The sequence below is a fragment of the Primulina eburnea genome, chromosome 14 (genome assembly GCF_022965805.1).
Source record: "Primulina eburnea isolate SZY01 chromosome 14, ASM2296580v1, whole genome shotgun sequence".
NCBI lineage: Eukaryota > Viridiplantae > Streptophyta > Magnoliopsida > Lamiales > Gesneriaceae > Primulina > Primulina eburnea.
In genome coordinates this window covers 11,356,997-11,369,184 of record NC_133114.1, presented here as the reverse complement: position 1 = coordinate 11,369,184, position 12,188 = coordinate 11,356,997, and the positions used below count along the sequence as shown (strand labels likewise).

The following is a 12,188-nucleotide window of genomic DNA, read 5'->3' as shown; positions in this document are numbered from 1 at the left end:
CCTCCTTTGAGCGAGTGGCTCAGGCTGCTAAAAGGGCCAACACACAGGCCACTTCTGCCCGGGAAATGCACGATAAGCTTCAAGAGGAAGTGAACCGAGTGAAGGACCTCCATGAGCATGTCTTGGCTCGGGATAAGGCCTGGTGGCAACAGCAAATGGACCTGGCCCAGGCGGAGCTTGCTAAGGCCCGGGCAGAGGTGAAGGCATATAGGGCAGAGGCAGAGTCCTCCCGAGTCCGAGCCGAGGATTTCCAGGCTGCTGTGAGCCTTATAAAGACTGCCCAGGAGTAGCAAATGGCAAATTTTCTGAAGTCCCTGGAGTTCAAGAAGGTGGTGGCTGAAAAAGCCTTCCCTTACTTCGAACAGGGCTTCAATAAATGCCTGGAGCAGTTTGAAGAGGTAGGTCGGGTTCCGGCTAACCGGGAGGACTTCTCGGACTTGGAGAAGGCTGCCGCATCCCTCTCGGATGATGAAGAGATAAATAAGAAGCAAGATGAACAAGATCCTCAGTAGACTAGGATTTATCTATTTTTTTATTTCCCGGGCTTCCGAGCACCCTGTAACCTTCTCTTTATTTAATGAAAAATGTTTTGCTTTTACATCCCTCGCACTTAAAACATTTCCAAGTGTTCTTCAAATATCGTCGTAATTTTTAACTTTCACCAAACACCTTCAAGTTGGGGGGCACGATCCTTTGAACAACTGGTTTTGATAAATAATTAGGATGCGAGCCCTTTAACGTAGGGGATAACTGGGGTAAATTTCTCGGGCCAGGGTACAGGTCCCTGGACTTAGTAGAAAACTAGGGTGCGGGTCCTCGTGCCAAGGTACGGGTCCTTGGACTTAGTTAGATGACCAGGGTACGGGTCCTTGGACTTAGTATAAAACCGATGGTGCGGGTCCCCGGGCCAAGGTACGGGTCCTTGGGCTTTGTATAAAACCGAGGTGCGGGTTGTGCTTTGTAGATAACCAGGGTGCGGGTCCCTGGGCCAAGGTACGGGTCCCTGGACTTCGTAGATAACTAGGGTGCAGGTCTCTGGGCCAGGGTACAGGTCCCTGGACTTCGTAGATAACCAGGGTGCGGTCCCAAGGCCAGGGTACGGATCCCTGGACTTAGTAGACATTTCCTTGAACAATTTCTTTATTTGATGTAGAAACAGTGGATACAAGTGCTTTAAACATAATATCTCTTTAAATGAAAAGCATTCCATGGCCTCTTAAGAGTGTGTCCCTGAGAATCTTCGAGATAATAAGCTTCTCCCGAGCTGACTCTCCGAACTATTTTGAAGGGTCCTTCCCACCGTGCTTCTAATTTCCCTACATTCCCCACTGGTTTTACATTTTTCATCACCAAGTCCCCAACCTGAAAATCTCGTGATCGAACATGCTTGTTGTAGGATCTAATTATCCGGCTGTGATAAGCTTCCATTCGAATGGCTGCCCGGTCTCTCTTTTGTTCAACTAAATCAAGTTCAATGGCACGGGACTGATCATTGTTACTCGGATAAGATTCTATCCGAGCAGAAGATTGCCTAATCTCCACAGGTAGGACTGCTTCTGAACCATAGACTAGGCTATACGGAGTTTCCCGAGTAGATGATCGTGGTATAGTTCGATATTCCCATAATACACTCGGTAGTTCCTCCACCCAATCTTTACCCTTTCCATGGAGCCGGGCTTTCAATGCTTGCACAATGATTCTATTAGTCACTTCAGTCTGACCATTAGCTTGGGAGTAGGTTACTGATGTGAAGGATTGAATGATCTTCTTTTCTTGACACCATGAGTTGATTTTCTTTCCCTCAAATTACCTCCCATGATCTGAAATCAATTTTCTGGGGATGCCATATCTGCAAACAATATTTTTCCAAAGAAATTTCATGACCTCCTCCTCAGTAATTTTGGCTAATGGCTCGCCTCTACCCACTTGGAGAAATAATCCACGGCTGTGTTCGGGCTATGGGGATGGGACCCACAATATCCAAACCCCATTGATCAAAACGGCATGATGTTGAGATTGGTTGCATGTTAGCAGCTGGGCCATGATGAAAATTATAATGGTGTTGACAACCCTGGCATTTTTTAACAAGTCGGGCAGCATCCTGATTCATTTGGGGCCACCAGAATCCGGCCAATATAGCTTTCCGAGACAGAGCTATTCTACCGAGGTGTTCACCACAGCATCCTTCGTGTACTTCTCGGAGGACATACTCTACCTCATTTTTTGATAAGCACTTGAGCAATGGGCCTTGATATGATCGCCTGTATAAAAAATCATTCAAAAAGACAAACCTAGGTGCTTTTTTTTTATTTTTGCAGCTCGAGCTCGATCTTCTGGGAGCTTGCCATGGACTATATATTCAACGAGAGGGGTCATCCACGAGCTTCTCTGAATCGGGGGTATCTCTTCATCAATAGAGAACATTAGCCTTGTAAAGCAGAGAACTTCCCAGGTGCTTATATCTGACATGGAAGCAGCCCATTTGGCTAAGGTATCAGCTTCTGCATTTTCCTCCCTAGGAATTTGCTCGATGCTCCAGTCGGTCAGAGACGCTGCCCGGGCGGTGATGAGCCCCAGATACTTGAGCATTTTTTCGTTCTTGGCCTCATACGCTCCCTTGATTTGCTGTGTGACCAACTGAGAGTCAGAATAAATAATGACCCGGGAAGCACCGACTTCCCGGGTAGCCTGCAACCCTGCCAGAACATCCTCATACTCTGCTTCATTTTTAGTGACCCTGGAGTCGATCCTCAGAGCCAGCTTGATGTTCTCTTCTGATGGAGCAATCAGGACCACCCCAAATCCACATCCCAATAAATTTGATGCACCATCAACAAACACTCTCCATACCTCTTCTTCTACCGGTTGAATCATTTCTATTAAGAAGTCTGTCGATTCTTGGGCTTTTATAGCAACTCGAGGTTTGTATTCAATGTCATACTCCCCGAGCTCTACTGTCCATTTAACCATTCTTCCTGAGACTTCGGCATGTGTCATGATCCTCCGAGTGGAGAATTGGTGAGGACCACAATGGGATGTGAGAGCAAATAAGGTCTCAGATTCCGGGCAGTCATCACCAGGTCCAGTGCTATTTTTCCACCTCACTGTATTTTAACTCCGCTCCTCGAAGGGCATGAGTGACATAATATATTGGCTTCTGGTCGGCTTCTTCTTCCCTGACAAGCACAGAACTAACAGCGAACTCAGTGGCGGATAGATAGCTCCATAATTTTTCTCCGGGCTCGGGTTTTGCTAGGAATAGGCAACTCAGCCAGATGTTTCTTCAAGTCTTGAAAAGCTTGCTCACATTTTTCGTCCCAGCCAAATTTTTGCGTTTTTCTTAGAACTTGGAAAAATGGATAACTCCGATGAGCAGATCGGGAAATGAAGCGTGACAGGGCAGCAATCCTCCCGGTTAATTTTTGCACATCTTGGACAGATTGAGGAGAAGGCATGTCTATTATTGCTTTGATTTTTTCGGGGTTGACTTCGATTCCCCTATCAGTTACCAAGAAACCCAAAAATTTTCCACTCCTGAGCTTGAAAACACAATTGGCCAGGTTGAGCTTTATTCCGTATTGTTTCAAGGTGGTGAAGGTCTCGGCTAGATCATCAATAAAATGGGAGACCTCCCGGGTTTGGATTAGAATGTCGTCCACGTACACCTCAATATTCCGACCTATCTGCTTTTGGAAGACAAGATTCATTAAACGTTGGTATGTGGCTCCCGCATTCTTCAATCCGAAGGGCATAACAACAGTAGCAGAAGGTGCCCCCGGAGGTGATAAAACTGGCTTATCTTGATTTTCAAGAGAAAAGGGGATTTGGTGGTACCCTTGATAGCAATCCAAAAAGCTTAATAACTCGCATCCAGAGGTGGAATCCACCAGCTGATAAATCCGAGAGAGTGGATAACAGTCTTTGGGTCAGGCTTTATTCAGGTCCCTGAAATCGACGCACATTCTCCACTTCCCGGTGGATTTTGGGACGAGGACCACATTTGAGAGCCAAGTAGGAAATTGGACTTCTCTGATGTGGCCGGCGCTCAACAGCTCTCCCACTTGCTCTTCAATGACTTTATCTCTTTCAGGGCCGAAGTACCTCTTCTTCTGCTTCACAGGCCGAGATCCCGAGAGAATATTTAACTTGTGCTCAGCTACTTGGGGCGAGATCCCGGCTAATTCCTGTTGATACCAGGCGAAAACACTGATGTTAGTTTTTAAACAATGCAGGAGAATTACCCGGGTGGACGCATTGATGTCTCGGGCTACCCAGACGTGCTTTCCCGACTCAATTTCCAACACTTCTTGCTCCTCTTCCGCAACAAAATGTACTTCTCTCTCTCTCTGGCCACCTCCTCTTGACTCCCCTTCCCCTCCCTTCTCGCCTTCTTCTGGTCTACCCGGACGGTCTCCCCAATACACTTCCGAGAAGAGGGTTGATCTCCCTTGACTTCCCCAACCCGTCCTCGAACTGGAAATTTAATTTTCTGGTGATAAGTGGAGGTCACAGCTCTCATCTCATTCATAGCTGGCCTCCCCAAGATGATATTGTACGAGGATGGGGCATCCACCACTGTAAAGACCGTCATCAGAGTTTTCCTCAAGTCCCCGGTTCCCAAGGTTAGTGGCAGGGTGATCTCCCCCTCGGGGTACACGGCATGTCCAGCAAAACCAAACAGGGCAGTCTCAACCGCCTCTAACTGATATTCGTGCAAATCCATTTGGACCAGTGCTTCTTTAAATATGACATTGACAGAGCTGCCATTGTCAACAAATACCCTCAACACATCATAATTAGCCACTCATGCTTGGATGACAAGAGTGTCATTGTGGGGTAGGCTAACTCCCTTGAGGTCTTCTGGGCCAAAGCTTATAACTGGCTCGTCTCTCCCCCTCCTATCAACCTCCAAGCACTCCCTCCTACTTCTCGCTTTTCGAGCCCGGTTGGAATCACCATCTGTGGACCTTTCCGAAATCATTTTTATTACTCCTCGGCTCGGGGAAAGGTCCTTCCTTTCAACTTGTCTGCTCCTTTCCTCCCGGGAACTCGTTTTCTCACTTTTGCTTCCACTCGGGATGTTTATTGCTTCCACTCGGGATGTTTATTGCTAGGCTCCTTCCTCAGAGTTCGGCACTCATTGGTATTGTGAGAACATTCTTTGTGAAGGGTGCAGAACCCCTTCTTCTCTGGTCTTGGTGCCCTCGCCATTGGACTGGGAAGCGGGGCTATGTCCGAGCTGCATTCTTGAATTTCTCGATCTCGGGCAATTCTCAGAGGTACATGAGAGAAATTTCCAGGACCACTTTTCTTGGAAGCTCTCTCTTCAGGCCTGACAGCCTGGTCTCCCCTTGACCTCTTCAAAGTTTCTCTCTTCTGGTTCTGCGCATCTTCCATATTGATGTACTTTTCCGCCCGGGATAGGAGATCTTCAAAGCTCTCGGGCAGTTTTTTGGTTAGGGATCGGAAGAAATCCCCTTCCCACATTCCTTGCATGAACGCGGTAGTTTTTGTCTCGGGTGCACATGCCGGAACATCCAGGGTCACCCGGTTGAATCTTTTGATATACGCCCTTAAGGTTTCATCTTGTCCCTGCTTCACCTCAAACAAGCTGAAAGCAGTCTTCTTGTACTTCTTGCTGCTGCTGAATTGATGCAAGAATACCTTTTGGAAGTCTTCAAAATAGTGAATGCTCTGCAGGTGCCAACCCTTCGAACCATCTTTGTGCAGAGTCGACCAGGGTAGTTAAAAAAACTTTACACTTGATCTGGTCCCCATAGCAATGCAACATGGCCATATTTTCAAAGCGAGCAAGATGCTCCTCGGGGTCAGAACTCCCATCATAATCCTTGATTTTGGCCGACTTGAATTGCCCGGGCAATGGTTCCCGGACAATGATATCGGAGAACGGACAACCTTTTACAACTTGAGCATTATTTTTAGAAACAACTTGTCCTTCCACGCCTCCACCTTCTTCCTTAATTCTTCCAACTCCTCTGCCACAGTAGGAGACTTAGAACCCACACTTGACTCTCTCTCCTCCTCCCTTCTTTCTTCCTCTTGCGTCTGCTCACGTTACTGTTCGGGGTGACTAGAATGATGGGTGGTGGCCTGCTTTGCCATGGCTGTCTTGACAGCATCAGTTACGATTTTGGTCAACTCCTTGGGTATTAAATGGATGGTGGGCTGAGGACCATTAGGTGGGGGGCCACCTGCACCAGAGAGACGGGTGTTATTCTCTTCCTGGATCCGGGAGGTTTCTTGATTTGTTCTTCTGGTAGGAGCCATATCAACGCCTTAGGACTCAAATTTCCCACGGACGGCGCCAATGATGCAACCCGGGCGAAAGAGACGAGTCGGGTCGGGTACTCTGCTGGATTTGATATCAAAATGTTGAAGGAAATGTGAGTTAGACGTATGAAATGAACTTCTTTCCTCCATAAGCGATTTGAGGGATCTGCGAGCAAGAAAAGAACCACGTGAATGAGCGTCAGAGGGGTGTCCGACGTGACCACTCTGATGCTTAAGTCAGCAAGGCACTCAAGCAAAAAAACCAATGTAGCCAAGTGATGGCTGTGAAATTGGTGTGAGGAGTTGAGAGTAAATGAGCAATAAATGAGAGTATTAAATGTGTGAATTAATATCTGAATAGAGAGTAAATGCAAGTAAAGAACCTGTTATTTACAGTAGATGATTCAATGATGACTTCGTTTTTTGTGTTGAGCATTAATTCTAGTACGGCGGCTGATTATACCCTATTGTTCTGACATGTCAAATCTCGTAATAGTCACATCTAGCCCACCTGATTTTGTCAACCATTTATGTTGTTGTCAGAGATAGGTCGGCTGTGCATACTCTATCAAGTCGGCGCTATTAAATGCTTCACTCATATCGAGGTGGCCTGGGTAAAATACTTCTCGAGATTTTTTATGAGGGCCCGGGCATACAACGTCCCGGGGAAATAATGTTTCGGGTGCTCATATGGCCCGACCTACCATAAATTCTTCAGGTCATACTTTCCTCATCCCGGGTAGTTCTATGACTCGGGTGTTAATCCATCTTGTCGCTTTATTGTCCCGGGAGCATTCTATCTGTAGAGCCTAAATTCAGTACACGTATAACCCATCCATTTATTAATTGTTAAATATTTTATTAAAGTTTAAAATGATTTAGTGATGCATGATTTGTATAAATTGCATTATTTCAATGTTTATGTGATACACGTTAAAATGTTTCTCAAGTTTCATGTTTCAGGCGATTATTCGAAGCGGGATCGAGGAAAAAACCGGTGACGATTTTGGCAATTTTAACGTGGTATTTTATTTTTGAGTTGAGGTTGGGGTATTTTAACTAATTTATTAGGTTGTTAGTATATTAACGCCTAATTTTTTTATCTAGTAATTCAAGAGTTGAAACTTTTAAAGTTAGTATTTTGTGTATGTGCTATTTTAATTAAGGGATTTTTTTAAGAGTGTGTAGTGAATTACTATTTTATTGACTTGTTAATGGAGTTAGCATTTTTAAATAGCTTGATTAATTATTTAATTAAGCAAAATTTTCCCTAATTACTCACTTACACACATTACACACACTCACACAAACTTACACGTTTTTACACACACATTCAGATTTTTATTTTTGACAGAGCAAAAACCTAGGTTTCTAAGAACCCTTGCAGCCGCACCTTCCCTCTCCATTGTCCAGCAAACATTCATGTGTTTTCTTCAAAGATTTTAGCGCCATGTTCGTCCCGAATCAATCCTCGCGCCATCTCCGCTTCGGTATCGTCGTTACGGTATTTTAAATATCAAAGGCACGTTTATTCTGTTATTTCTGCATCGATCTCGTCATATTATGTGTCGTGTTATATTTATGCGTAAAATTTTATGTATGACGTTCGTCGTTTGAGCAGAAAATGTTTTGGATCAGTTTTGAGAAAATTTTAGATCTGAAAACTCGTTTTTACTGTCTTTTCAAATACTGCGATTTTTCGGTCTTTTATATGATAAAACTTTCAACTTGAAAAATGTATAACTTTTTGATACCTTCGATTTGATATATAATTCGAAATATTTAGATAAAAATTGAGGGAGTTATGACCGTTTTAGTGGGACTGCTCAAACTGTGTTTCCTGAAAATTATGTTAGTGATATGTTTTTGAAGTTATTTGTTGCAGGCTTCAATGGGCATCGCAGGGCTTGTGTTACTGCATTTAGATATGTTATGGGATGTATTTAGGTGTTATTTCGTGGTTCTTTTGGGTCGGTATTGGCTTGGGATGTAATAGAAGTCGTAAGAAGCGAAACGATGTCGAATTACGTGTTATTGTTGTATTGAAGTTACTTGTCAATGTTTGGGAACGTTCAGGGTGTTTGTATGGGTTTGAATCAATGTAATAACATCCTAGGCTGAGTCTTGAGGTGTTATTTTTCAGGATTTGCTTCGGGGTTCTATATCATGGTTTAACACCATGGTTAAAATTTATTTATGTAAAAATATAGGATTTGTTTTGTGGTTTTATGTCATGGTTTAGTACGATGATTAAATGAGGTCAAGTCCGGAGCGAACTAGAATGTCATAAGCTACTTATTCTCTTTGGTGGTGAGCTCAAGTACCTACGTCTAAGACATGCAAGTTAAGTATTTAAAATTCATGTTAGTTGCAGTAGCGGCCTCAAGTGAGATCCAACGAATCCCTCAACGCCAAGTAAGTATGTTGACGTGCAAAAGAAAATATTTCAAGTTTTTGATGTATGCTAAATGTCTTATGACCAAATTATGAATGGGATTGAAAGTCGGTGAACGTGGCCGAGGACCTCCCCACCCCGTTAAATTATGAACGGGTTTAGATCATGATTGGAAAGCGTTAAATTATGAACGGAGACCGATCCGCCCGTTAAATTATGAACAGGGATCTCATGTATGTGGCAATGGATACGTCCATGTCAGCCCAGTACTGTGGTTTAGTCTGATCAGGCGAAATATGTTATGGGTCACTTACTTTGAAACATCCTCTACGCAAAATGATGAAGTTATGTATGTTCAAGTATGCAAGCATGTTTAAGAAAAGTTTATGTTGATGGCACGTCTAAGTATGTATGTACTTATGTTCAAGTTTTATTACGCAAATTCAAGATTTAAGTACGTACGCCCTATTTTAAAGTTGCATGTGATTTTATTATGTACTACTCGTTACTTCCATTTTATCCATGTTGACTCTTTAGACTCACTAGACTTGATCGATGCAGGTGAGCAAGATTTTGAGGAGACTAGGGGTGGGGACCAAGGAGCTGGCTTGGACTGAGCAGGAGGCTAGACCCGAGGACCGTCATGTTTTACGTTTTATGCAAACATTGAATATTTTTTCAAAATTTAACTTTAAAATCTTGTGTTGCAACAACTTGTGAGACGTACAGTTTAACTCTTTTAATGAATTTTGAAGGTTCACGTTTTATTTAAGAAAATTTTAATTTTTTCCGCAAATTCTAAGTGGCAAAGTACGGTAAGTTACAGTTGGTATCAGAGCCGTGTTCTTGTAAAGGGTTATTCCTACCGTCAGTCACAAGAAGCTCCCGAAGTCACACCTCAAGTCTGTAAGTTTTAAAGTTTTGAATTATGTTATGTAGTAAGCCTTGATTCATGATTTCAACATGTTCACATTTTTAGTTCAAAGTACATGCATCTTATGTTTTCTATATCATGTTCATGCATGTGGGGTTTACGTGTTTGGTAAATTTTGGAACAGTATGCCTCCTAGACTTATGATCGACCGTGAAGCAAGAGATGAGGACAGGGAGCCTCGAGAGGAGAGAAGAGACGCTCCTCCACCTCCAGAAATGCAGACACAGATGCTTGCAGGCATGACTCAGTTCTTCGCACAGTTTGCGGGGAACCAGGCTGCAGTTGTTGCAGGGGCGAGGCCCCGACCCGAGGCGGTGTATGAGAGGTTTAGGAGGATGAATCCTAAGGAGTTTTCGGGTACCACTGACCCGATGTTAGCTGAGGGATGGATTAAGTCCATCGAGGTAATTTTTGATTTCATGGAACTGATCGATGCAGATAGGGTCGGGTGTGCCACGTTCCTGCTGTCAGGGGATGCCAAGTTATGGTGGGAGATTGCGTCTGTGGCAGTCAACTTACAGGTGTTGCCTTGGAATGGTTTCAAGGAGGTCTTTTACTCCAAGTACTTCTCTGAGGAACTACGCTCTCGCCTAACCAGGGAGTTTATGACGTTGCGGCAGGGAGACAGCAACGTGGCAGACTTTTTGAGGAAGTTTGAGAGGGGGTGTCATTTCGTACCCCTGATAGCTAACGATGCCCAGAGTAAGCTGGTGCATTTCATGGATGGATTGCGGCCGATCCTGCGTCGTGATGTGAGAGTAGCTGCTCCTACTAGCTATGTGTCGTTGTATCTAGAGCATTGGCAACAGAGCAGGATCTGAGGGATATCGAGATGGACAGGCAGGGCAAGAGGCCCTATCAGGCACCACTGCAACACTAGCAGCAGCAGCATCAGAGACCTCAGTTTAAGAGGCCGTTTCAGGGGCCGCCAGGGAAGAAGCCTTACCAGAGACCGCCAAGAGGCAAGGGTCCAATTCAGTAGCAGGCGGCACCTCAGAAGCCCGGGAACTTTCCAGTGTATCAAAAATGCAATCGCCAGCATCCCGGACAATGCTTATGGGGATCCGGGAAATGTTTTAAATGTGGAGCCAGTTACCACGTGCTTAAGGACTGCCAGCAGTGGGTACAGCCGACCCAAGGGAGGGTATTCGCCATGCATGCTTAGGAGGCGAACCCAGACACTACACTACTGACCGGTAAACTTTTCTACCTAAACTCTATATAATTTTGCCTTGCATGTGGAATTTTATTTGGAATTATTAGTGTGCTAGTAATATTTTTGAGTGACTTGGGATATTAATTTTTACAATGCTTGGGATTAAATGTTAGTAATTTGGGATATAAGTTTGTGTTGTGCTAACGTCTCTAAGGAAATATTTTCATTAAGAGAATAGCTACTCAGGCCTTGATAGATTCAGGAGCCACCCATTCTTTTATTTCAGAAACATTTGCTAGTCACTTGGATAACAAAACCATAGGACTCGATGTGAATTATTCAATAACAGTCCCATCAAGGGAAGAACTATCAGCTACTAGCGTGGTCAGAGACATTGATCTGGAATTGCACGGCCACCTAGTGTATGCCGACTTGATCGTCTTTCCGATGCCAGAATTCGACATTATTTTGGGAATGGAATGGCTAACAAAGAACAGAGTCCTTATTGACTTCCAGAAGAGATCAGTGTTAGTAAGACCTTTGAGTATGGAGCAGTTTCTCTTCGAGCCAACTAGATAAGGAGTTTTCCTCGCATGATTTCTTGTATGTAGGCGCGGAGACTCATTTCCAAGGGGTGTCAGGCTTTCTTGGCCAGCATCATTTCAACACCTGACGTACCGACTCCATCACTATCAGAGGTGCCAGTAGTCAGAGACTTCCCAGACGTCTTTCCTGACAACGTCAAGGGTCTTACACCAGAGAGAGAGGTGGAGTTTGCAATCGATCTTATGCCAGGCACTGTGCCAATCTCTAAGGCACCGTACCGATTAGCTCCAGCTGAGATGCTAGAGCTCAAACAGCAGATTCAGGAGCTTCTAGACAAGGAATTCATTCGCCCTAGTTTCCCACCGTGGGGCGCACCAGTACTTTTTGTAAAGAAGATGGATGGTAGTATGAGAGTGTGCATCGATTACCGAGATTTGAACAAGGTGACGATAAAGAACAAGTACCCCCTTCCTAGGATCGAAGACTTGTTTGATCAGCTGCAGGGAGCCACGGTGTTCTCTAAGATAGATCTTCGATCAGAGTATCACCAACTGAAGGTGAAAGGTGCAGATAAACACAAGACAGCCTTCAGAACCAGATATAGGCATTACGAGTTCTTAGTGATGCCATTCGGACTGACAAACGCTCCAGCTATTTTCATGGACTTGACGAATCGAGTATTCCAGCCCTACCTAGACCAATGCGTCATAGTATTTATTGATGACATTCTTATTTAGTCGAAGGGCCGTGAGGAGCACAGTCAACACTTGAAGACAGATTTGCAGACCTTGCAGAGTCGCAAGTTATTTGCGAAATTCAGTAAGTGCGAGTTTTGGTTGGAGAAGGTAGCATTTTTGGGTCATATT

General features: G+C 44.4%; 1 protein-coding gene across 1 annotated transcript; it reads right to left on the bottom strand.

Moving 5' to 3' along the window:
- Window positions 1–1,173: 1,173 nt before the first annotated feature.
- Window positions 1,174–2,874, bottom strand: LOC140811167 (uncharacterized). Its single transcript, XM_073169037.1, has 4 exons — window positions 2,381–2,874; window positions 2,087–2,261; window positions 1,811–1,849; window positions 1,174–1,716 (listed from the first exon to the last, which is right to left on the bottom strand). The coding sequence occupies exons 1-4, from the start codon at window positions 2,872–2,874 to the stop codon at window positions 1,174–1,176; spliced, it is 1,251 nt and encodes a 416-aa protein (XP_073025138.1).
- Window positions 2,875–12,188: the final 9,314 nt, after the last annotated feature.